The 27,052-nt window shown below is 40.2% G+C and overlaps 1 protein-coding gene across 3 annotated transcripts in view; it reads left to right on the forward strand.

Moving 5' to 3' along the window:
- Window positions 1–27,052, forward strand: part of OSBPL9 (oxysterol binding protein like 9) — a 156,023-nt gene that overhangs the window by 102,117 nt on the left and 26,854 nt on the right. For 2 of the 3 annotated variants that reach the window (XM_027838253.1, XM_027838256.1), the window contains 5 exons: window positions 16,655–16,750; window positions 17,895–17,942; window positions 19,148–19,177; window positions 19,998–20,048; window positions 26,980–27,018. In XM_027838253.1, coding sequence (XP_027694054.1) covers window positions 16,655–16,750; window positions 17,895–17,942; window positions 19,148–19,177; window positions 19,998–20,048; window positions 26,980–27,018 — 264 coding nt within the window. The remainder of the gene's footprint in view (window positions 1–16,654; window positions 16,751–17,894; window positions 17,943–19,147; window positions 19,178–19,997; window positions 20,049–26,979; window positions 27,019–27,052) is intronic. The other variant, XM_027838255.1, reaches the window with a different exon arrangement.

A 27,052-nucleotide genomic window follows, 5' to 3' on the forward strand; every position in this document is an offset into this window, starting at 1 on the left:
ATCACATTTTAAAACCAAGTGTGAGGTGGAGGCAGTCCAGAAAGAACAGGATCAGTGGCCCGGTTGATCAATAAGGTGCTTTGAGTTTATGCCTCGTGAGAATATTTCGAAGGAAGGAAATCTATCTAGTCTCTTGTACTAGAAAAAGACTTAGGGAGAGGACAAGAAAGCTCCTTGCCTCAGAGGACAGAATTAGATATACAACTTAAGTTGCAGAAAGGCAGATTTCAGCTTGATTATAAGAAAAAACTCACTAATAGTGAGAGCTCTTCCAAGGTCAAATGGGCCCTTTTGGGAAGGAGTGAGTTCTCTCTTATTGGAGAATTCTTGTTCAGCTCTGGGTTGCATTAAGTTTTCTTTAAGGTTCCTTTGTATCTCTGAAAGGGATTTCGATTCTTCCCACAAAGGGTGAGATTCTAGTCAACAAATCCTTAGTAAGTGCTAACCATGCAGCATCGGGAGGAAGCCTTGTTCCCGGACTGTTCATTTTTTGTGAAACATCTTTTCTCAGTATAAACTGGAGCCAACCTGGGTAAATGTGAGTGACAAAAGGAGGAAAATCAGGGCCTTTCTTATAATAGATGGAATTGTTACTTTTGAAAAAATGTAATTCCTTTTGCTTTCATGTTGTTCCTTTCCCCTACTCCGTGTGTTTCAGCAATGCATCTCATCTGATAACATGTACAACATACCCCACCCACCTTAGTCCTTCTCCATATCCCTTTCAACCAAAGGAAGATGGTTTGATTTACTAATTGCTTCTCTGTGGACAGGCTTAGTCATTGTGATCATGCAAGGTTCTTTACTGTCTTCTTGTTCTGTTGTTTTCACCCTATCGTCATTGTGTGTAAGATCTGCTTTCTTCACTCTGCATCAGATAACGAGCCTTCCCACAGTTTTCTGATTTCCTCACATTTGTCATTCTTTGGATGCAAAATCACTTTTCATTATGCCCACGTGCCACAGTATGGTTAGCTGTTCACCTATTTCGTCTGTTAAATAGTCTCTCCTGGTGAACCTGTACATGTTTAAGAAGAGGGTGACCGGGAGAACAGTAGACACAACTGTTTTTTGCATCTGTCACTTCAGTTTAATTCAGATGTGTATTAAATTCCTGCTCTGAATAAGTCACAGAGCTAGGTGCTGGCATATAAGAACTAAACATTTTCTGCCCTGAGGAAGTTTATACTCCACTGGAAATCATTTTCCTTTGATTCTTCTGGACCCAACTTAGGGTCCAAGTTGGACCGAATGCCGACTGGGCAGGTGGTCATTGACCATATTATTGACTATATGTATTAAAATGGTTTACCTAGAATGTAACGTTTGCTTTCTCTGTTCAGTTCATCAAATAAAGCTGTCTTTTGCTGCTCACTGCCTGTGTGAGTTCTGATCTAATCTCTTTGCACACTGATTTTCTCCTCTGTAGCCATATCTATCCAGGGTATTGGACTAGGTGACCTCTGAGGTCTCAGCTCTAGATCTGTGCTCCTGTCTGACTGTCTACCTTGGGCCTAGCCCTGTGCTGGGTGGCAGAGGGGCGCACAGACGCTGCGCTCCATGATCCCTGACCATGAGGTTTAGACGAGTGTTCTTGGGGACACAGTATACAGGTGTGGGACAAACAATGGAGCACTCTCTAATCAAGTTCCAGAGGTGGTGATACCTTAGGATGTTAGAAAAAGGAGGGAAAGATTAGGCCAGAGTAATTGGGGAGGGGTGGGGGGGGGACGAGATAGAATAGGTGTTAGAGCCTGAAGACGTCTTGGAGATGCTTTAAAAACCTTCCCTCCATACTGCCGTCCCTTCTGGCTGTTGTCCTGGGTAGTGCTTCCCTTTCTTAGCCACACTCCTATAAAAAGCTTTCCTGTGGCTGCCGCTTCCTTTCCTTTCATTTCTCAACCCTTTAAAATTTGGTTTCTGAACTCGTCATGCAACTGAAACCACTCCCCCTAAAGTTAGTAGGGATCTAAATTGTCATCTCTGATGTCCTTTTCTCATCCTTACCCTCCCATTCGACCTCTCTATCATCTGATGTTATTGATCGCCCCGACTGCCTGGATGCCCTCTCCTCTTGGTTTTTATGAGACAGCTAGGGTCCAGTAAGTACAAGTATTGAATCCCCAGAAGTGTTAGCATTAGTCAGATTGGCACTGCATGTTTCTGTTGGGCAGAACAGTGACCATATTTTGTATAATTACGACTCCAAACGGCATAGACTCAAATACATGCAATCATTTCAGGAGGATCTCTTACTCATGTTAATTGGAATCTGTCTCTGCTCTCTCAGATCTCCTCCTACTTGTCTGATAGCTCACTGGTCTCCTTACTGGCTCATCATACATAAATCTCATGCCTCCTGTTTGTGACTGTACCCAGCTTGTGTTCTGGACTCTGCTCTTCTCTGCATCCCTTTGCGGATGACTCAGAAGTCTGTGTATATATCCAACCCTACTCTGTCTTCTGAGCCCCAGCCAGACATTTCCAATTGCCTCTTTGATATGCTGAGCTGAATGCACCATAGAAAATCCAGACTCAACAAGTCCAAACTGTGTTTTTTCCCCAGACCCACCCCTCTTCCAGAGTACGTGTGTTTAGGGCACATTGTTCTTCTAGACATTTCCCACCTGGCTGTACTACTTTGGACTTTATCATCGTGCCCACAAGACCAAATCTGCCTTGCTAGTGGGAATGACCTCAGACAAATGAGTTAACATTTCTGAATCTCAGTTTACTCTTCCGTAAAATGATATTAAATTGGACTAGATGGCTTCCAAACTTCTTTCAGCTCTGATTCTATAAGTAACCAAATCATCTGGCATTTATCCAGCTAGAGAAGTGACATGCTCAGTCATGTTTCCACGAATATCTCTTTGGCAGCTATGTGGAGAATAGATTGGAGTGGGGAGATATGTGGCAAAGAGACCAATTTAGAGCCTGTGGTAGTAGTATGAAGAGGGCTTGAAGAAGGGTCAATGGCTCCAAGTGAGGAGAGAAGGGGGTGTAGAATTAACAGTGCTTGGCACCCAAAGAGATGTGTGGGGTGAGGATAAAATGAAAGATGACTCCATTTTATGGTTGCAAACCTGAGTGAATGAAAGTGCCCTTGGTGCTCATGCATTGGCCCTTGGCAGAGTTAGGCAAGATGGCCATTGTGTTTCTCCTAAGTCTTGTCCAGTTTATTTTGTTTATTTGTTTGTTTGTTTTTGGGGGGGGTGAGGCAGTTGGGGTTAAGTGACTTACCCAGGGTCACAACAGCTTCTTGTCCAGTTTAAACATCCTTCATTATATAGCATGCCTTTCTGTATGCTCTCTAGCTTATCAGTCTTACTTAAAATTAGTACTTCACATAGAATGCAGGTGTTCCCGCCTCCCTCCCCAGGTGGTTAGAACAGCCCAAGGAGAGCCCGACTGACTGTCACTCCTTTATTCCTGGGTGCTCTGCCCCTTTAATGTAGCCATAGCTTCCTGAAAGTGATATCACACTTCTCACTCATGAAATTTGGAGTCCACTAACACACTAAGATCTTTCTCAGAAGACATGTATTGTAGTCATACCTCTCCTAGCTTCTTCTTGTGAAGTTGACTTTTTTCCAACCCGAGTGTAGGATTTAATATTTACCACACTCTACTTTATTAGCTTTGACCTAGTGCTTTAGTCTGTCAGAATATTTTTAATTATGACTCATCCTAGTTATAAAACTATAATTGGGATATGTATGATAATGTTATTTTCACATTTGAATTTTTTTTCCTTCAAAGATATTGTCATCAATAGTGGTTACCATCTATGTAAATATGATCAATATAACGATAAGATTGATCTGGATGTAGTTTTCCAATCTCAGTCGTCATCTACTCCTCACTTTCCTCAACCCACCTCCTCCTTCCATCCAATGCCTCTTGGTCATTTATTTAGTTCATTTTTGTCTGGCATATCCCCAGCACTTGGCACATACTAAACATTCATTAAATAAATGATTTGGGGTTGATTGTTCTTGTTTCCTAGCTGGTCATTTCAGTCTTCTGGAATGCTTGTCTCCTTCTTTTACATTATGAACTCTGCCACAGTCTCTATAACAAAACAAAACAAAATCTTAGCCTGGTTGATCATACTTTAAAAAGCTAACATACACTTGGAATAATTGTTGATTACAAATAGACTCCATTTATTTGGTATGGGAATGCAGAAAGATGATAGATTGTATTATCTTGATTTCGGACGAGGTTGAAAGCTATGAATACTAATGGCATAAGTGACACTCAGCTACCCTTAATTGGATGTATTTGGAGGTAGATAACTCTAGTACCAGGAACGAAATTTTTGGTTTTTACCCATGGCTTGATTGCAGGGAGGTCTTTATTTTGCAAGCTTTCTTAGGGCAGGGTCTGTTTCATTTTTGGTTTGTTTATCCCCTGCACCTAGTACAATATCTTGAATATATAAAGCAGTTAATAAATGTTTGTTAAGTTGATGTTGACAGTCAACCATGATTTCTTCAGTGTGGGTTCTACTTCCACCTGCAACAGATCTCTTTGCCTCTCTTTGAAAAATTCCTCCCCCTGTGGCAAACGTGGTGATGAACAGTTTTGAATCTAGCTGGGAGGGGCAGCTAGGTGGCGCAGTGAATAGAGCTCTGGCCTTGAAGTCAGGAGGACCTGAGTTCAAATCCAGCCTCAGGCACATAACACTTAGTAGCTGTGTGACCTTGGGCAAGTCACTTAACCCCAATTGCCTCATCCAAAAAAAAATTAATTAAAAAAAATTGAATCTAGCTGGGAAGTGGGAAGGTAGGAAACCTGTCCCATGGGATGTGTGACTGACTTATCTGAGGCTGTGCTTCAGTGACACAGCCATTGAGGCGGGAAGTCAGCTTAAACAGAAGCTTTTGAGAGAAAAGTTTCCTCAAGAAAAGAAGCAGGGTGGACTAGCAGACCTTGGAGGTCCTTCCCAGCTCTAAGTCTTTGATCTTTTGGAATCTTAATCAGTGTTGGTCATTTTTGGTCTATGTAATTTAACAAACAGAATTTTTTTTGCCATCCAAAATATCGTCTTTTATAGAAAGATCTGATGTTAAGTTTTTGTAGCACTTTATAGTTTCCATTGCATTTTGCTTTTCACAAGGCCTGTTCTCTTGAAGTCTCACTGCCCTTTCTGATTGTTGAACCAGATTGTGGTATGGAAAATTAAAGGTTCCTATATAGGTTACTTTTCAGCAGCCAAAGTTTTTAATGAATTCTTAGAACTCTTTTGAACTTGAAATTTCCTGCTGTGTTTCTTGTTTGTTTTGAGGACTCAGCTCCATTTAATGGTAGGTGGTGATCTGATGATTGGACAGTTCTTCCACTTCACTTTCTACATCAGAGTAGGGTCACTACCTAGCCTACTTGCTTCCAGAAAGGTGCTTTTCACACCCCCACCATGTTTTGTGTCCTGGAGGAAAAATTGCTACTGATCTTGATGCCACATGGGGGAAAGCACTGCTTTGTTAGGCAGTAGAATGTGCATTCTGTGGTTCTTGATAGATTTTCTGCCTTGGCTACTGAGTCCTGGTTGTGCAATTGGATGTTGGCAAAAGAGACTTGCAGAAAAGAACAGAAGTAATCCAGTTGATTAATTATTAATTAATTATCCAGTTGACTTGGCACCTCATTCCTTGAATAACATTCCTGTTAATTAGGATAGGTAGAGTTGGCTAATTTTTAAGTGGTTTTAGGATAATCACATTTTTAGTTTTAAAATTCAAATTAGCAAAAAAATATGAGAGGGATGATTACACAGGTTTGCTGAAAAAAAGAACTGGAGGTTAATGGACTGCAAACTCTGAATGAGTCAACAACCTTATATGGAAACCAAGAAAGCTATATTGGCTTTTAAGACAAAGACACAGAGGGGCAGAGCCAAGATGGTGGAGGGAAAGCAGTGACTGTCTTGAGCTCTCTCCCAAAGCCCTCCAAATACCTATAAAAAATGGCTCTAAACAAATTCTAAAGCAGCAGAACCCACAAAAAGACAGAGTGAAACAAATTTCCAGCCAAAGACAGCCTGGATGTTTGATCGCAAAGGTATATCGCGTTGGGCGGGGAGAGGAGTGCTGTTCGGGGCAGCCTGCAGCAACCCTGGAGCAGGCTTCAGAGGGCTGAATCTCAGGCAGCTGTGGCGGTTTCCAGACTTCTCAACCCCTGAATGCCAAAGACAACTTAGAAGGTCAATGGGAAAAGTCTGTGACTGCGGTGAGAGAGGAGCTGGGTCTTAGCTGCACGTCTCCAGTGCGGCGGCTTTTTCCTGAGCTCCCAGCCCACAGACTGAGGGGGAATCGAGTGGCTGATCAGAGGGGGATTGCAGGGATCTCTTTGCCAGTGCTGAGGCTGGAATCTCTTGTTTTACCAGTGCTTGGATCTGGGTCACAGTTCTGAGGGGCGGTCCTGGAGCAAGGAGGAACGCTAGTGCAGTCGAGCTTGTTGTGGTGGGGGAGAGAAAACACCTTGCCCCTTATACTACCTTGGAAGAACTGAAAGTTTACAGGTCCCTAGAAGTACCTCTGAAAACAGCTATACAAACCCCCGAAGCTTGGGACAGTACACTCTTCACAATGGAAGCAGACTTTTACCTTAACAAAGAATTTAAAACTCAAGTAATTGGCCAGGATCATGAGTAAGCAGCGCAAAAAGAGTCAGACTATATTATCTTACTTTGGTGACAAAGAAAATTACAACATACAACCAGAAGAAGACAACAAAGCCAAAGCTCCTACATCCAAAGTCTCCAAGAAAAATATGAATCAGTCCCAGGCCTTGAAAGAGTTCAAGGGATTTTGAGAAGCAAGTAAGAGAAGTAGAGGAAAAACTGAGAGTGATGCAAGAAAATCATGAAAGTCAACAGCTTGCTAAAGGACACCCAAAAAAATACTGAAAAAAACAACACCTTAAAAAATAGCCTTACCCAAGTGGCAAAAGAGGTCCAAAAAGCCAATAAGGAGAAGAATGCCCTAAAAAACAAAATTGGCCAAGTGGAAAAGGAAGTCCAAAAGATTACTGAAGAAAATACTTCCTTAAAAATTAGAATAGAGCAATTGGAAGCTAGTGACTTTATGAGAAATCAAGACACTGTAAAACAAATCCAAAAGAATGAAAAATTAGAAAACAATGTGAAATATCTCATTGGAAAAACAACTGGCCTGGAAAATAGATCCAAGAGAGAGAATTTAAAAATTATTGGACTATCTGAAAGCCATGATCAAAAAAAAGCCTAGACATCATCTTTCAAGAAATTATCCAGGAAAACTGTCCTGATATTTTAGAACCAGAGGGCAAAATAGAAATCGAAAGAGTCCACTGATCACCACCTGAAAGAGATCCCCAAAGGAAGACTCCTAGGAATATTGTAGCCAAATTCCAGAGTTCCCAGGTCAAGGAGAAAATATTACAAGCAGCCAGAAAGAAGCAATTCAAGTATTGTGGAAACACAATCAGGATAACACAAGATTTAGCTGCTTCTACATTAAGGGATCGCAGGGCATGGAATATAATATCCTGGAGAGCAAAGGAGGTAGGATTACAACCAAGAATCACCTGCCCAGCAAAGCTGAGTATAATCCTTCAGGGGAAAAAATGGTCATTCAGTGAAATAGAGGACTTTGAAGCATTCTTGATGAAAAGACCAGAGTTGAATAGAAAATTTGATTTTCAAATACAAGTGGAACATGAAAAGGTAAACAGGAAAGAGAAAATCAAAGAGACTTATTAAGGTTGAACTGTTTACATTCCTGCATGGAAAGATATTTGTAACTCATGAGATCTTTGTCAGTATTAGGGTAGTTGGAGGGGAAAAAATTATATGTATGTATATATAGATGTAGATAGATAGAGGGCACAGGGTGAGTTGAAAATGAAGGGGTCATATCTGGAGAATAAAATTAAGGGGTGAGAGAGGAATATACTAGGAGAAGGAGAAAGGAAGAGGTAGAATGGGGTAAATTATCCCACACACACAAAAAAAAAAAACCAGAAAAGAAAAGGCTCTTACAGTGGAGGGGCAACAGGGAAAGGTGAGAGGGAATAAGTGAATCTTATTCTCAGGATTTGACTTAAGGAGGGAATAACATACACACTCAATTGGGTGTGGAAATCCATTTTACCCTACAGGAAAATGGAGGGGGGGAAGGGGACAAGAGAGTAGGGGAATGATAGAGAGGAAGGCAGATTGGGAAAGGGAGTTATCAGAAGCAAATACTTCTGAGGAGAGTCAGGGTCAAAAGAAAGAATAGAATAAATGGGTGGGTGGGATAGGATTAAGGGAAATAAGAGTTAGTTTTTCACAGCATGTCTACTATGGAAGTGTTTTGCATAACTGCACATATTTAACCTATATTGAGTTGCTTGCCTTATCAATGAGGGTGGGTGGGGAGAGAGGAAGGGAGAAAATTTGGAACCCAAAGTTTTAAAAACACATGTTTAAAAAAATGTTTTCACATACAACTGGGAAATAAGAAATACAGAAAATGGGGTACAGAAATCCATCCTGCCCTACAGGAAAATTGAAGGGGAAGGGGATAAGAGAAGGGAGGGAGAGAATGAAGGGAAGACAGACTAGGGGAAGGGGTATTTAGAATGCATGCCATCTTGGGGCAGGGGGAGGGGTGAGATGGGGTGAAAATTTGGAACTCAAAATCTTGTGGAAGTAAATATTGAAAACAAAGAAAATAAAAATAAAAAAAAAATTACCGTAAGAACTTCAAAAAAAGAAAAAAGACAGAGACACAAATAATTTCCAGGATTAAAGGAGGAAATCATTGCTTTGTTCTGACCTTGGTCAGATCAATGTCAGGAGTGTGATATTTGGTTCTGGGTGTGGCAATTTAAGAACAACATTGTTAAGTTACAAAATGTGCAACCAGGATAGCAAAGGATCTTGAGTCCATGTTATATGAGGATTAATCGAAGGAACTAGGAATTTCTAACCTGGGAAAGAAAAGACTTGAGGAATACAATAGCTGTCTGCAGGCTGTTGGCTATTATGTGGAAGACACAGAAACCAAGAGTAACAGGGAGGAGAAGGCTAATTGAGGCCTGATGTTAAGGATTAAGTCAGAACATAGTGACATAGACTGCCTTGGAAGGTAGTGAGTTCCCCTTTGTTATAGAGGTCTCCAAGCAGGTGTGTTACATGCTGGGGATTTTTTTTTTCCAAGTATGTGTCGGACTATGACATTGAGGTCTCTTTCAGTCTCACAGCTCTTTGATTCTGTGACTTTGCTTTGCTATATATGATGATGACTCTGTTGTGTTTGTTCATTCGTTTTACTCGTTTCTGACTCTTTGTGACCCCATTTTGGGTTTTCTTGGCAGAGGTACTGGAATGGTTTGCTATTTCCTTCTCCAGCTCATTTTATAGTTGAGGAAACTGAGGCAAACAGGGTTAAATGACTCACCCAGGGTCACAAAGCTACTAAGTGTCAGAGGCTGGATTTGAAATCAAGTGTTTTTGACTCCAGGCCTAGCGCTCTATCCACTGCACCACCCAACTGCCTTGAACCCATTGTATAAGAGTCCCAAATTAGCCGTGCTATCCCATTGAAGGGCCCTGGTTCTTTTACAATAACTTCAGTTGATGATATGCGTTGCACACATTCTTAAGAAGGTGTAATTGTTTCCTAAGGAATAAAAAAGATTATTCTTGTCCTTTGGAAAAGTAGCAAGAATCCAGGGGCAGCTAGGTGGCGCAGTGGATAGAGCACTGGCCCTGGATTCAGGAGGACCTGAGTTCAAATTTGGCCTCAGACACATAACACTTACTAGCTGTGTGACCCTGGGCAAGTCACTTAACCCCATTGCCTAGCCAAAAAAAAAGAAAAGAAAAGAAAAGTAGCAAGAATTTGAAGGGATCCTATTTTTCTAAGTTTTTCGTTTGTCAAAGGCAACCTTAGTCTAATAGAGTTCAGACAGTCTGTTATTACCTCTAACTTAAAGCCACTTTTGAGTAACTTTTTTTCTTGGGTTAAATTTCCAGCATAAGTAGGCCAAATAATATGTGCTATGTCCCTTACACTAAATTTTAGTTTTCTAATGAGAAAAAAGCTATTTATTTGTGAATTGTGTGGTTTTATTCTTTTAAAAATTTCCCATTTACCGCTGATTTATCTACTTTTCCTTATCTGCTCTAGATATTATCAGTGTTTTTTTTTCCCCTCTTTATTATTCCATTGTTTATTTATTATTGTGAGACTTACAGAATGGTAACTTTCTATTCTCTCTTTCCTTACCTTTATTGAAGATCAGTACCACACTTGCTTTTTTCCAGTCTTCTGGTATCTCTCCAGTTCTTGAATTTTCAAAAATAATTGTAAGTGATTCAGTAAGTATGTCCTCTAATTTTCTTGGGGGTAATACTTTCTCTGTGATGCATGTCATCTTGAGCTGCTAATTTTGTATATAAACTATCCAAATATTCTCATCTCTGCTTTATCATTACTGCATTTTTGCAAGGCTTTCATTACTTTCTCATTCTGGAGTTTTTGTGTTTTGCTTTGTCAATGAATTTTTTTTTAGAAATAAATTTCTGTGTCTTGTATCTATTTCCATAAGATCCATGTCATTTACTGTTCAATAGCCTGTTTTCTTTAGTGTTTCTCCTTTGTTAAAGTTTTAAAGCTCATAGCTTCACCAGTTGTCCTTTCTATTTTCTTGGTGTTTTGTACTTTTCCAATCTTGACTGATAGGGTGGGTTCTTCAGATTCTTTGGTTCCATTTCTGTATATTTTTGGTCTTTATATAAGAAAACATCCAATGTAGAACCACATATCCTTCCAAATTCTAATATTAAGGTAAAAATGTTATATGAAAAAAAGTACTTATTTGTGATACTTGCCAGAAGGTCATGCATTGGTTTAAGAATTTTTATTTACATGCTGCTTGAGGGGCAGGTATCTTAAAAGCTGTTAGCTTTAGGTTTTCTTTTAAGCTGCTATTTTTAATTTAAAACCGTTTTCAAGGTAATTTGAAACCATTCCTTTATGATAGTGTAACTGTTGATACCACAGTGAACAATCAAGTGTTGATTAATGGGAGGAAAATATTCAGCTATGCAGTAGGATTAAGTATTGCTTCTTAAATGAACTCTTCTGTTATAAATACTGTGCTAAAATGCAAACACTGGCCTATATGGCATCATTAGCTGACCAATCCCCACAATTGAAGTGATGTTAGATCTTAGAACTAATGCCATTTATTCTTTAAATAAACTTAGAAAAATGTCATTCATGTACTTAAAAGACCAGCAATTGTTAGCACCTCATTTTCAGTCTTTACCTTTTAAGTGTCCTAAATGTGTTTATTCTGAGTTTTTATGAAGATATTAATCGATGCCCACGGACTTGAACCTATGTACATACATATGCATACATATAATATATATACATATACATATACATATATACGTGTATGTGTATGCCATCTTCCTATCAATATTATCCCTTTAGCTTCAACTAAAATCCTGGTAGGAATAGATTTAGTAGTGGATGATTGAGTAGTGCTAGAGATCTCTGCAGAGGCAGTTGGATCATTTTCACCTAGTTTTTAGAACTCAACTTTGACGAGCCCTAGTAAGTTCCTTTTGAAACTCTCTTTAGCATAGAAGGTGTGTGCCCCTCCCCTTTTTAATGCTAGATGATTAGAGTGACCTTTTTGGTTCAGTAACTGCTGTAGAACTTCATTCTGGAGTTTACTTAATTAGAGAAGTACTCATGACCTGGACGTGGCAATTTTCTTCAAGCAGTGGTCTCTGCCACTCTTGTCCCTTTGCAGAGATGGCACACATTCGCCTATTTTTGGTACCAGGGCCCTGGTTTTGTTATTGCAAGAGCAGGGATTGTTTCATTTTGGGTTTTTGGGGTTTTGGTTTTTTTTTGTTTTTTTTTGGGTTGGTTGGTTTTTGGCTAGGCAATGGGGTTAAGTGACTTGCCCAGGGTCACACAGCTAGTAAGTGTTATGTATCTGAAGCCAAATTTGAACTCGGGTCCTCCTGAATCCAGGGCCGGTGCTCTATCCGCTGCACCACCTAGCTGCCCCTCATTTTTGTTTTTGTAATCCTAGTAGCCGGCAGAGTTTCACAGTGCCTTGGCACATAGTAGGTACTTAATAATTGATTGTGACTATGACTGTGTAAGGCCTGTCATTCCCAAAGCCACTCCTTCCATTGTGTTTTCTCATGTCTCTGTGAACCGTCTGCACATTTTTTACTGAAAATGTTTGGAATTTTTTAGTTTACAGCAGTGCCTTTTTGCCCAATGTGTAAGGCTTATTGATCTATTAAAACAGGAGTCAGTAAGCTTCTTTAATCCTGGCTGCCACCAGTGGTGCTGAGCCATTCCCATGGACGTATGCAGACAAGGAAGGAAGAGAGTAAGAAAAGGAAAAGAACTAGAGGGAAAGAGAAGCTCAGATGAGAATGCCTGCAAGGGCTGATGTTAGGGCCAGAGCGATCACCTCCCCTTAGATGCTGAATTCACCTATGGATGCCTCTTGGTGTGCTTGTCCTTCTGATGTAATTATAAGACTTAAATTGTTTCTTCAGACTTTACCTTTAATTTTCTCTTCCCTGTTTTCCTTAGTCTTTAGGAAAGGAGAAAAGGCCCTGTCTTGCAAGTTTTTCCCTTAAAACGGTAAAAAGACTAGAGGTATTTGTGTGGGGAGAATGAATCATCCATTTATGTATTTTAAATTAGATTAATTTTTCTATTCATAAGTGCCTGTGGTACTCTAAATGGTTAAGCTAAAAGGGTATAGACAGTAGTAGGTTATGTTGCTCAGTGGGTAATGGCACCCCTTTGTTGAGGTGTTGGAGAAGAGGCCAAGTGACCTAACAGGGCTTGGGCACTAGGTGTGTGCTGGCTTATGTTGTCTATCTCAGAGGATTCTTCTGACTCTATATCAGCTGATTCCATGTAGTAACTAATATGCTTATTAGTTTTGTAGAGGTAAATATAATTGAGCATTCAGTAAAATACCAAGCCTATGTTTTTCATAAATTTAAGGTTTTTTTCTCTATTTGAAGAATACCTTTAAGATTAATATCAGCAGAGTTTTGAAGTTTTGAAATTTGATTGCTTTGTTTTTATTTGTTGATTGATATGTATATAAGTGGGGAATTTGGGGTGGATGCCGGTGACTGTGTTTGTGAACATCACTTATTAATATTAGTATATATTTAATAAAGAAGGTGAAATAAGCAGAGAAGTTGTTAGGTAAATTAATGGGAATGATGGAAAGGGTAGAGTTATGTTAGGGATAGGTGAAAGAAGATTTTAGAGGCAGATCTGAGAGTTCTCATAATAGATACAAGAGGTGACTAAGGGAAATTAATATGTGATAATCCAGTATGAGTTATTTGGATTTCAAGTCTTTAAGGGCTGGAGGAGGGATCCTTTGAAGGGTTGGAAAATGTGGTGGGCCTTCAAACTGAAAAGGAGAGGTGGGGGACTGTCTTCTGGGTATATCTCCCTACTTAAATATCAGAGAGTAAAAGTTCTTAACCTAGAGCTTCCAAAGGAGTCCATGTATAGATTTCAAGGAAAATAAATATTGCCTGTTTTCGTTAACTTCTACCTGAAATTTAACATTTCCTAAATATTTGAAAACATTATTTTGCAAAAGGGTGTCTATAATTTTCTCTCGACTCCCAAAAGGGCCTACAGCCCAACAAAAGTTCCAGACCTTTGCCCTATATCAAGGGAGTAGTTCCAGTGTAAGTAAGAGAGCAGTTGAGGAATCTTCAAGAAGGTCTCAGGAGGCAAAGTCCAACAGAGGAAAGATGTGGACTAGATAATAGATCTGCCGTAGATGGATCCCAGCTTAATTGAGTGGCTGTTCATGGTGTCCAGTGAAGTGCCACAGGGATCTGACCTTGGTCCTTTGCTGTTGAACACTTTTTTTTGATCAGTGGTTTGATTAAGGCCTGAATGGCATGCTACTCATATTTGCAGTGACACTTTTCTGGAAAGAGACCCTGGATGGTAGTCAGGATTCAAAAAGATCTTGATAGCAAATAAAATGAAATTGAAAAGGAGTAAGTGTCCGGTCATAGACTGATGTTCAAGTAATTGGCTTTGCAAATAGAGGATAGGAAAATCTGGTTGGTTATACTTAGTGAAGTTTGTCTGAAAAAATGTAGGTGTTAAAGAGGGAATTCTGAGTTCAATGTGGGTCAGCAGTGAGATAGGGCAGTTTGCAAAAGGTAAAGCTATCCTATGCTGCAGTAAGAGAGGGGCAGCATTCTGCTGCCCTCTGCCTTGGTCCGACCACATCTGGGAGTCCAGCTTTGAGTTCTGGGCACCATTTTGTAGGGGAGGATATTGTTAAGTATCCAGAGTAAAACAGCCAGGATGGTGAAGTTAATGCCATAGGAAGATTTATTGAAGGAACTGGAAGGTGTTTAACCTGGAGATGAGAAGATTTAGGAAAGATTGGCTAGCTTTGTTCAAATATTTGGAAGGCTGTTGTTAATGTAGAAACAAGATTAGTTTTGTTTGGCCCCAACATTAGGGAATTCTTGGTGTCAAGTATGGGTTATTCCCAATGGCCTCAGAGGTCTCTAAAACTCTAGAGTACTTTGAAATGACTTGCTCCAAATGACAGGATTAATGTGATTTGATTTTTAAAGGTGAGAAATTTGAAAAGATTGAGTGAATAGAAATTTTGATAGGACCCAGGAATCAGATTAAGAAATCCTTACTGCACTAAATACATGTCCTTCCCATGCTCCCCACCTAAGTTCTGAAAAATCACATTTCTCTTTTTTTCTTCTTGGACCCTTTATTTTGATTCATGAATAAGTTGTATATACTGTTGTTCCTTAGTTGCTCTACCAGTTAGCCAGCCCAATTCATGCCAACCTGGTTTGCACCAAGAGTACTTTTTTCCTAATTCCCTGTGACTTACTGACTGGCTCTGAAAGTGATTGACCCCTGCTATCTACTGCTGCAATGTAGTTCCTCTTACAGCCTATGGATTTGGTGGTTCTAATGACATAAACATGGTCACAATTTTATAAGCATGCCTTGGTTATGAAAACTTGCTAAAGTAAGTCTCTTTCTACCCTTGCTGTTCTTTTTGGCTCATACTATTCCTCTTTCTTCTGCATTGCCCCCTCCCCCCTACGACAACAACAACAACAACAAAGTTCCTGATTGTAAGCAATGCAGTTTATGAAAAGAGCTAGTATCATTCCTGTTTTATATTGCAAAAAAAATTAACAGGAAATGAGTTTAATTCTCCAGTGACCTAAGATACTGTGTAACTGACAATGTTTAGAATTCTTAATTTTTCTTGTATTTGGTTTAGTATTTATTGAAACAAACAGGGCTAACATAGTAGCTGTGTTGAGATATTTTAAAAGTTGTCACATAGAAGAGGAACTCACTTTGTTCTGCTTGACTCCAGAGGACAGAGCCACAGAAAATGGGGGGAGGTTGTAGAGAGGCTAACTGAGGTGGGACATGAGGAAAGCTGTGCCAGGGAAGACAGGTGAGTGGACTGGCCTCTGGGAGCAGCCATGGTCCTTTTCCTGCCCTGTTTGTGTGTGGTTTTGCTCTTCCCATCACTGGCCAGGGCACTTGTAATTTGTGGGATGGCTTTTGATGAGCTGTGAGACAAACTCCAGCTGCTTTTGTAACCCAGCATCACAACAAACTTACTCTTAGGCCCTATCAGCTCCTGCAGATTCTCCCATCAGTCAAGTTAAACACTGATGCACATCTCACCATCTTAACATTTATCATCTAAATCAGACACGATATCAGGCATTGGACAAATACAGACGATTGAGCGAACTGAGCAGTGGAGCCACCAGTCCTGTACATAAGTAAACCATCCCAGTACACAGGGTAAGAAGGAAGTCCAGAGGATTGGTTGAGAGAGCACTTTAATTTCTGCTCAGATAGGGAAAACTTTGTAGACAATGTGGGCTTTTAGGATTTTGTTGAAGAGTAGGAAGAATATTAGTTTTGAAATGACTGGTGTCTCCATTGAGAACAGAATTTAAAGACAAAAAATTAGAGTGATGTAATAAGGGCTCAGCATTGGGAGGATAAGAAAGTGGAGCTGCAGAGGTACTGGATAGCTAATTTAAGTCACTCTGTTAGTAGAAATTCCTTGTAGGTGAAGAAATTTGGTCTGGGTAAGGAGGTGATTAGAAGCCAGCATAGGGTTCTTGAAGAGGAAAGTTGTGCAATCAACCGGTTCCCCTGTATTGTTAATGAGAATATACATAGCAGCTTGTAGAATTGATGCTAGGTGAATGATTGATGAAGAACAGGTGGCACCATTTCCATTGGGGAAAGGTCAAACCCTTAGCTAGGAATTTACCTAGTCTATGTACCTTTGGCATTAAGGGACTCTCACTTCATGAGAAGGATGCGTGCTGCTTTTGTGCCATGGAGACCTGGGGAATTTTCAGTCCCCCTTTCATAAACATTGGGAATTCCTGAAATGATCAGATCACAGATCCCTTTCAGTATTCATAGACATTACCTATCATCAGCCACTCTGCATCTGAGATGTTTTCATGAATGAAGGCTATAAAGCATTTTGTGTTAATATTAGTGTGTTTTATGGCTTGATTTGATACGTACATGATATGCATTTCTCTCTCTTTTTCTAGGGTGTAGATTCTGGATTTGTTCCCAGCGTTCAGGACTTTGATAAGAAACTGACAGAGGCTGATGCCTATTTGCAAATTTTGATCGATCAACTAAAGGTAGGGCAGATGAGGTTGAGCACTGAGGTGGTTGGTCCACAAGTAAACCAGATATTTGGGGGTGTCCACTTCTCAGTCAGACATTTCTGGCTCTCCTGCTTGTTTCAAAACAACCAAAAAACCCTTCTCTAGCTTCTAGCTTTTCTTGGAAGCTGCTTGTTTCAGAGATTTCTCTCAATGATCTGATTACTTGGATAATAACATATAGATGTTTATGATGGTTATATTTGTGGTTATAGACACATACTCAGTTCTTGAATATATAGACACACACTTATAAGAAAGGTGAGATCTGAAAGAACTTGGCCATTTTTAATTCCTGTGGAAACAGGTGAGTTCCAGAGGAAACTTATTTCGGATCTACATGTGTCTCCCCACTTAGTACCCTTTCCTTGACATTTGCAGGCGAGGAGAATTCACTTAAGGCTTATGCGTATAAGCTACCATTTACAAACTTAGAAAACTATAGGAGACTTTTCCTCCTTGTTTCTCCTATTTCCGTTTCTTTAAAACAAAACACAAGCAGAGGTCTTGGGGGACAGGAGGAAGCAAGTGCTCCCTTGGCAGAATGTGAGGAAAGTGCCTCTCTTGGCTTTTGAGAAGCACCAGTGGCGGCTTAGAGGCTTCAAATGAGCCAAATGTTTTCTTTTGTTCTCACTGGTTAGAAAAGAAGTTATCCTGGTGAGCCTTAGATACTGTAAGGTACTCAAAGATATGTCTGACTTGGAGGCTCACCAGCAGCATTTTGGGGGAAGCCCCTGTTTCACCCAGAATCGCTCTGCATTGCAGCATAACCTTGGCTTTTAGTTTGTCTTTAAAAACAAACGGACAGGGGCAGCTCGGTGGTGCAGTGGATAGAGCACCGGCCCTGGAGTCAGGAGGACCTGAGTTTAAATCCAGCCTCAGACACATAACTCTCACTAGCTGTGTGACTCTGGGCAAGCCACTTAACCCCAACTGCCTCATATAGAAACAGCAACAACAATAAAAACCAGATAGAAAACAATATTACAGTAACCTACCTGGAGCACACATTTTTAAAAACTCGGGTTCTCTTTTGCAAGTTGAATGAATGCTGTTTACATATGAAATTAGTTTCTTAGACTATAACCTCTGACTGATGTGTGTGGTTTTTATTTTGTAGCTCTTTGATAACAAGCTTCAAAACTGCAAAGATGATGAACAGAGAAAGGTAACACTTTTTCCCTTTAATTGTTATTTCTTCTATATTATTTGATTAATTAAAACAGTTGTATTAGGGTCTGCTACTTTGTTTAATTTAGCATCATTAAGTTCACCAAAGAGTTTGTGTGGACCTGTGGTAACTGTGTCTTGGAAGCTCACCAGCAGTGTTCCCTGGGAGGCCCTGGAAGGCTCTTGTCACCCTTGTTTCATCCAGAATAGCTCTGTATAGCAGCGTAGCAAGGCTGCCCTTTGCTCTGGAGTTCAGCCTAAGCCTCACCCAGAATAGAAGAGGGCTATGCCACCATCCTCTAGGTGGACACAGTCTTTGTTCATCTCCTAGATAAGTTCCAAGTGCATTCTTACTTTAGGGGATGATGTCAGGGAAGTGAGAACTTGAAAAATATGAGCCCCAGTACTTTGGGGTTTGATAGCCTTGCTCCTGCTCCTTCCCTGGCTTGGAATTTATAGAGATTTGCAATTTTTCTCTCTCTAGTTTCCTTAGGGCAGTAATTCAGCTTCTGTGCTCTGTTGCTATTTTTGTTTTGAAAAATGGCTTTTTCCTTCAGTTTTTTATAATGTATTATAACCATGACTTCTTATTCTTTACTTTTTTCCACTCTTAGGTTTTATGTTTTGGTTCTGTCCTTTGTGGGGGGCGGGGGTAATGAGCTTAGCAAAATGTTTCATTTTAAAACAAGCCTTTTTGCCTTTTAAAATTTTATATGTATATTATGGAAGAGACATCTTCATCTGAGAGAGCAAGCAAACTCATGCCTGTTGAACCAAATGAGGTGTTTTTGGCCTGTTCATAAATACAACATAAAGTCTGTTCTAAAGGACTTGGGCTCACAAAGTGTGTGTGATCTTTGCCTCCGATTATCTGCAGCTTTTGAGTTTAGGGTCACCCCTGCTACTGGGTTTAATTATTACCTGTAGGTAGAAGCATTGTTGTAACTGACAGGGGCCTAGCCTGAGTGGCCAGAGGCCTCAGGCCTGAGCCTGGCTCGCTGTTTTGGGGTGGGGGGGGTGTCTCTTTGTTCTCTAGGACAAGGGGATCAGCTCAGATGAGCCCATAGAGCCCCATGAATACAGTGCCTAAAATGATGATGTGGTCATTACAGTATGTAGGCATAATTTACTGTAATTAATATTAACAGTAAAAACTTTCCTGTATGCTTCTCATGGTTTATATTTTGGATTTATTTTTCACAGAAAATTGAAACTCTCAAAGAGACAACAAATGTAAGTTTCGTGTTTTGCAAACTTTGCCCATTTGTAGCTGTGATAGTTGAGCACTCATCTTAACTTTCAAAGAGTTGTCTCATTAAGGCTGATTAGAATTTTACCATAGAGTCTAGGGTTGAAAAAATTGCCAAATCGACATTCACTTCAGATAACTTCTTTTCCTGTCTTAGAAGTTTGAGATCCTTGTTTAAAAGTTGGCATTTAAAAAAAAAAAAAGAACATTAAAATTGTGAAAATTTTTCTTTTTTCTGAATTTCCTTATGAATGTTTTAGCCTTCTGTCATTATGTAACAAGCAAGCCATTTTGAATAGCTTGTCTTTTTATAGAAATAGTAAAGAAATACAATGAACAATAAAGCTAAGAGGGAGTGCCACACTTGAGGCTTACCAGTTTTATGAGTGTCCTTTCCACTGCCTGTTTCTGTCTAAATCTTTTGTAGGAATTTCTCTTTAACTGAGCCTGTTTTAGAGAAATAATGCTGATAGAAGTCTAAGAGCTTAAAAAGGAATCCTTCCTCTCCCTTCTGAATAGACAGACACATTCGCTTTTCAGGTGTACATGATTGGTTAAAAACTAGTTGATGTTTTCAGTTCAAAAGAAGCAACTCTCTGGCATTGCAGGCCCAGGTGTTCTTCAATCAGCACAGCTGTTAGTGTTCTGACTCCCTTTGCTTTCATAGGCTCAGTTTGCTGCAGGTGACGTGGGGCCTCCAGACCATATTATTTGTTAGCATTGTATGATCAACTTAAATCTTAGAAAACATTTGCAAAGGTATTATTTGTGTAAAATCCTAAAATCAGTGTTTTGTTTTTATAGAACATGGTAGAATCAATTAAACACTGCATTGTGTTGCTGCAGATTGCTAAAGTAAGTAAACTTTGCTTTTGATTTGCTTAACTTAATGGGGATTTACTATTCAGTATGATGTCAGCTTTTCTTGAGGGGCAGTGACAAGATGGGATCTGCATCCAGCCTAGTAACTTTCTGCAAGGAGCTAATTTGGTGGGCTTCCTTGTGCTGTGCTTGGCTAACCCCTTGCCTGCCTGGGTCTGCTGTGAAGAGGTCACTTTAGGTGGAGGTGGGAGGAGGAGAGAGGGTTTCTCTAGGACTCCCTCTTCCTCTTAGGTTGAACCTTTGACACTTGGTGGAATGAAATAGGTTTCTGGCAGGTCTTTTCTTATTCTCATAGGAATGAAAAAAGGGAATACAGGTAGTTCTTTTTGCTTATTTAAAAAAAAAAAGCAAACCAGAAGATGGGGTAGAAATGAATTAGGGATTCTTTTTGTTTTGTTTTGTTTTTTATTTTTAAAGGTAACTTTACTTCTAGTTCATTTAGTATGGAATTAAATTGAAGAACCAGCTTAGCAGCAGGAAATTAGTTTGCAGCACATTAATTGGCTTTTGTCCAAATTCTTTTTTTTTTATCTGACCCATTTGGACATCACATTAAATAAAATAAACATTCTGAATAATTTCAAATATCTATGATTGGTAAAATCTTTGGAAGTGAAAAAACCCAGCACAGCATTATCAGCCTTTCTTAATATTTTTGGTTTCATTTGGCTTGGGCATTTTTCAGCCATCGGATTTTTGGTTAGCATTTTATCATACAATATTGGTAGAGTTAGTGATTGGTTGTTGCATTTATCATAATATCTGCCTTTGTCTGTCACCCCCTATTTTGGCAAGGTATGAAGGATTTGTTGACTGGCCAATCGAAATAGTATTTTCTGTGCCATTTCAGTTACAAGACTACTTTCATAGTTAAGTGGCATTCAGTCAGTTGCCCATTAACTTTATTATCATTGGCAGAGAAAGAATCAGAGTCAAGCCCTATGCAGTAGCATAGAAGCCTAGAAGTAGCAGGATGATGTCACGTCCTTTGAGGAAATGCTTTTTGAATTCTAGTCTCTGCCACTTTTGTGTAGAGAACAGAGAAGACAGACTTCCTACTCAAGGGGACAGAAGACCCATAGACTGACTTGAGATTCTTGCCACTCTCTCTTAAGATGCCTGTTCTTTTAGTAATTACCTATCATTGGATCTAATTTTTCCCCTGCTTTTCCAAATCAATATTTAATTATAAAGCTTTTCAAAGAAAACCTTTCAGGACTCGGGACTTTTCTTGACTATGAAATTGCACGGCAAATTGTTCTCAGATTGGCCAATGGCCTGTGCATTCAGCTGGTGGCTTCCTCACATACTACCTATTGTCAAAAGTAGCCTATGGGCAGTCGCTGCTTCCATTTTTGTGTATCTTGGAATTGAAGGGAGCAAGAGCATATTATGGTTGAAATGTTCATATGTGTGCAACCCCATCACAAAATTGTTGTGGGATTGGGGCAGTAACCTGGCCCAGAGACACAAAATCAAGGGGTGATTTTAGTTACCATCAGAAACCTTGCATTGCCTCATTGGTTCTGCCTTTGAAGTGGATTTCGATTCAGATGACCTCACCCAGAGCTAGGCTCTCCCATCATTATTAGTCTTCCACTGACACATTATTATCCATAGTGCTAGACCCACATGATAAATCTGCATTTGTGGTCTTCTGGCATAGATAACCTGGAGCCTCCATAAGTGGATCTAGCCATTTATTTTTCAAATAAGTTTTTGCAGAGATAAAACTGTTTGCTATCAGTAAGCGGAACTGTAGAATTACGAGGCTTCATGGTAGAGAGGGCGAGGAGGGAAATCAGAGTTTGGCACTGTTAAGTAGCAGTTTGTTCATTTAGGATGATTGTACTTTTGGAATATAAAGACACTTGAAAAAGGGAACAGAGGTGCAGACCCTGTCACAGAAAAGTCCTGGGTGGTTTTTCACTTAGGGAAGGAGTAATTCACTAAGGGAGCTGCTGACAAGGCTGTGAAGTGTTTTTCTGCAGGAAATGCCAAGCAGCTTTCTTCCATGTTAAGGAAAATTGAGTGAAAAGAAACAGACATGCTTTAAAATTTTTTAACTGAAGAACAAGGCTGACAGGTTGCTAAAACATTCGAATTGGCTCTTTAGAGAGGTTGCATGACTCTAAATACTCGAGAAGCTAGTAGATACAGTCATTCACCTAGCCAGAGAAGATTGGATCCACTGCATTCTCTTGGAGTTTCTCTTCTTACTGCACAGTTATGCAGTTTTAACTCTGACACATGTAAGTAATGGAATAATAATAATAATAATACTAATCCTGGGATTCTCAGCAATCATAGGGACCCTTACAGATTTGTGGGGTTTCCTGGAAGCCTTCATTACCTAGACTTTTTTAGGAGCCAAATGGAACTTCCCAGGTTCGGGGAAGAACTTTGAAGTCCAAGACTCTGGCTGAGGAGTGAAAAACTTAGAAGAGGAGCTACTTGGCCAAGCTGTTGGTGATATTGCCACCATATTGGCTTCGCTTATCATATGCTTCATTATTGATGATGGCTCCCCTTCACTTGATAGTCTTTTCATCTAGGCTTATGTTCAACATCTAGAATCTAAGGGAACACCAACACGACAAGCTTGTGGACTATTTCTGAAGCTTTTTCTGCTATGATCTAGATCTAGTAAAAACAGAAACTGGAGTTTCATGAAATCCCACATCACATAATTGACAGTTTTTGATGTTAATAGCTCTAGTGCTTGAAATAAGCATGCTTCTGTAAGAAGTAGAGCCTGGCTGGGTCACACTCCATGTGATTGGTGCCTATTGATTGAGAAATAGAATTTAAGAATCTTTGACTTATATTTTTTAATTGTTTGGATAATATGGATTTAGAGGCCCTGAGTTTGATGAACATTTGTGTAGTAGTTGACAGTTACTGAGCACTTGCTCTTCAGTGAGGTGCCTTGGCTCTTGGTGTCCCTGTTAGAGAGATGAGAAAGCTGAGGCTCAGTGGTCCTTGTCATTCATGCCTTAACTCAGGTGTCACTTTCTACAAGAGACCTTTCGTGTTTACACTCCCCCTCATCCCCAGCCCGCATTGGAAGAAGGGCTTCTCTCTTCCTCTCCTCACCTCCTGCTCCCCCACCTACTTTATATTTATTTCTCAGTGATTTGGCACATGTCATTTTCCCCTAGAATAATGTCAGCTCCTTGAGAGCAGGGATTGCTTAGTTTTTATTTTTATATCTCCAGTGCATAGCACAGTGCTTGGCACATATGAGGTGCTTGTTGAATAGAGCTGGATCAGATCAGTGCTAGCTGGTGGGTCTTAAGCCTGGTTTTCTGACTGAGTCCTGTCGTCTGCCCCGTTGAAGCTCATCTGTGGAGGCCTGGGTGCTTTTTCAGTCATGACATGGTAGGAGAGTGGAGTTTCCAGATGCTCCGTGCCCACCCCAAAGCACTTTCTTTTTCATGAGCTTCTTGTATAGTTTCCCATTTAACTTAAATGAGAAATTCCCCTCTACCATATTTTGTTAGACTTTTGTGCTTCATTTCATTGAGAAGTACAACATTTTACTCAAGAAAAGCTTTGTTAGAATCTCTTGCCTTATTAGAAGGAATAAAGAACAAATTTCTGCAAAGGAATGAAGCTTCATTTTCAGACAGTTGTACCAAGATTCAAACACTCAGGTCTACAGTCCTGGTCAAAAGTGTGCTAAAATTTGTTGGTGTTTTGGTTTGGCCCAGCTCTTAGATGTCCAAATCTCAGTCATGTTGCTACAATCAAGGAAGGAATGGCCACCTCTGGATTGAGATACCAGGAGGGCTAGTGTTCAGAACTGGGAATGAGAGATCAGATGGCTGAGGGGAGGAGCAGCAGGGTGAGGGAGGGATCGGGAGTACGCTGACTATTGGGTATGAGTCTAGAGGTCTGATGAGGAAGGTGGATGATTAGGTGATCTGCATCAGCACAAGCCTCAACGGTCTGAAATGCCATGTTGCTCTATACTGAGGCAGTCCTGGCTATTGGGTGGCCATCCCTAGCCTTATTCTCTTGTTGGGATGCCTGGCAAGGAGGAGGTAGTTTGTTTCATGTCTGAAACCCCAGGGAGCAGGCCTGACCCTGTGGTGCCCTCTGTCCAGTCATGAAGATAGGAGTTTTGTATTCATCCTCAGCACAGCTCTTCTAAAAATTGAAACTGGTTTCAAATCTGTGTATATGTGTGGCCTGGAGAAGAGAAGCCTGGGAAGGGCACGATGATGATCTTTGTTGATTTGAACAGATGTCACCAGGTGTCCAGAACAGGCATTAGGCCCATTGTCTTTGGTCCCAGTGGACAGAACCAGCAACAGCAATAGGGAGGGGTTGCAGAGAGGCCCTGTTGTGGCTTCAACAGTAATGAGCTTCCCTTCACTGGTGGCCTTTGTGTGAGACCTGTTGGAAGGCATCTTTTGTGGCTTGGAGATGGACTAGTTACCACTGAGTTCCCCTCCAATTCTAAAATTCCATAAAGATGGTTGGAACTTATGGCCCGAGAACACTTAATAATCCCTCGGCAGTCAATCTAGATTTGTGCTTCTCTGCTTTCTCTTCAGATCACATGCAGAGAAAGAATTTAAATCCAGTCCATACTCTTGATTTGAAACTTCTAACTACCATTAGCATTTAACACAAACATCTAAATATCTTTTCAACACTGTCTTTGGTATGTGACCATTGTGGTTTAAGTTCTTAGCAAATTGGCAGTAAAAATGAATATGTGTGGACTTTTGTCACCTGAACCAAAAGTAACCTGTTTTTTTCCTCTACATAGTTTTTCATCTATAGTTATAATTATTATTTTATTCATCCTGCTTATCCCTTCTTGCCTATAGCCTTGTCTTAGTGTCACTAAAAGAAGAAGAAATTCAGATTAATGTTCAAGAGAAATGTATGCTAAATATGAACTAATCTAAACAACTGATTCAAAGTTTACCATGTAGTTGATTGTTTTTATAATTGAATTTTAAACTATCTGATTTAAGGCTAAGTATTATTTTTTTTTTTTTGTGAAATTTAGAGAACCTGTTTTTCCCCATAGCATGATTTAGCTTCATAATTTGGAGGAAATTGACCTGTTCTCCCTGGGAGGTCCGCCGTTAGTGCAGGCTTTCAGAGACTGGGTTGCCCTCATCAGGTTTAGCATAGAAGAGAATCCTTTGTGGATTGGGAGATTGAACCAAATGCACTCTGAGGGTCTTCCCAGCTCTGAGACTACCTAGTCAGTTACTCTACTATTTTTAGATTGTGTTGTGATCCCCATTTCCAGGTCCTTAATTGGTATGGTATTTACATTATTTTGAACTTGAGTGGGGCAAATATCTTAATACTATATAATAGCATGACTAGCACCCAGTCATCCTCTCTTCCATCTACAGTACTCTCTGCTTTCATTTCCACACAGATGGTTCCTAGATTTGTAGAGCCAGACATAGTTACCTCCCTGAACATCAGTCTTGTATTTCCCTGTTCTTGCTAGACAGTTCCTCTTGAATGTTCTCTAGTTAGCTCAAAATCAGTATGTCCCAAATAGAACTCATCCTTTTCCCTAAATATTTCCCTCCTCTACATTTCCCTATGTCTGTTAAGGGAACCACCGACCTCACAGTCCTTTGGGTCCATAATCTCAGTCATCCTGGACTCTTCTCTCCCCCTCGGTCTCCTCCATATTGTTTCTTTCCACATCTTGACATGGACCTCCACGACATTTCTCATATGTGGCTCTTTCTCTCCACTCACATAGCTACCACTCTAATTCACACCTTCGCCTTTTACCTATTGACCTACTAATTAGTTTCCCTGCCAGGAGTCTTCCCTGTCTCCCTAATCCATCTTCTCCACAGCCACCCAGATAATTTTTCAGTGGCACAGATCTGAGTGTCACACTTCTCAAAATTCTTCAAGGGCCCCTTATTGCCTGTAAGATAATACACAGACTCCTTAATGCTTGGCATTTAAGGTTCTCCATAGTCTGTATCCTAGCTATGCATCGCGTCTCCCCTTGCCTAACCCTAAATTCCAGCTGAATTGGCTTGCTCGGTATTCGTGGAATGTAATACTTCATGTCCTACCTCTGTATGTTTGCCTAAGCCATCTCTTATTCTCGGAATGTACTCTGCTGTATCTCTGCATTTGAGAATACTTTGCCTTCCTTCTAACCTCTGTGAGCCTCTCCTGACTGGCACTTCCTGCTATCAGTGTTCTCTTCCCTTCCCATTTTGCTTGTTTGTGTGCAGTTGAAACTTCTTGAGGGTGTAAGGACTTTTTCTTTCATTCTTGTCTTTCTACCCTGGAGTCTAGTACAGTGTTTTGCACAGAACAGACAGTTAACTGATGTTGGTTGAATCAAATTGAATAAAATCACCTATTTAGTGGCATGCAAGTATATATTGCCGTACCCTCCTACCTCTTTCCAACTCATGAAAAACAGTTCGTTGTCCCATAGGATACAGTAAAAGCAAAGTGTCTTCACCCAGGAGAAGAGAGTGGAGGGTGGGAATGGAAAAGGCATCATTGGTCTGGCTGTGTGGGGCCATATTATGAATGTTTAAAACTTTAGACGGACAAATCATGAATAATGAGTGTTTCCTGTACATAATTGGCTTGAGTCTTGGGCATGAATATCACCATGTAGTCCATGGTCTACAGTGTGTATTCTTTGAAAGAATTTTATTTGAAAGGCTCTTGGCCCTTTGAATAAGTGATACTCCTCATGGTGGTTGTTGTGTTCCTGACCAGGGCTGCTTAGGTGGGATTACTCGTCTCCAGTTGGACATTGTGATGGTGGCATCTGCTGCTACCTGAGCCTTAACCAGAGACAAGCTGCTATTCACATGGGGAGATGATGCTTTCTGTGACATGTAAACATTTGTTAACTTATTGAACATTTTTCCTTAAGGACCAAAGTAATGAGGAGAAGCACGCATATGGATTGATAGTAAGTTTAATCTAATCTTTCTAAATTCCCTTTA

Source organism: Vombatus ursinus, unplaced genomic scaffold, assembly GCF_900497805.2.
Source record: "Vombatus ursinus unplaced genomic scaffold, bare-nosed wombat genome assembly UNPS02014825.1, whole genome shotgun sequence".
Lineage (NCBI taxonomy): Eukaryota > Metazoa > Chordata > Mammalia > Diprotodontia > Vombatidae > Vombatus > Vombatus ursinus.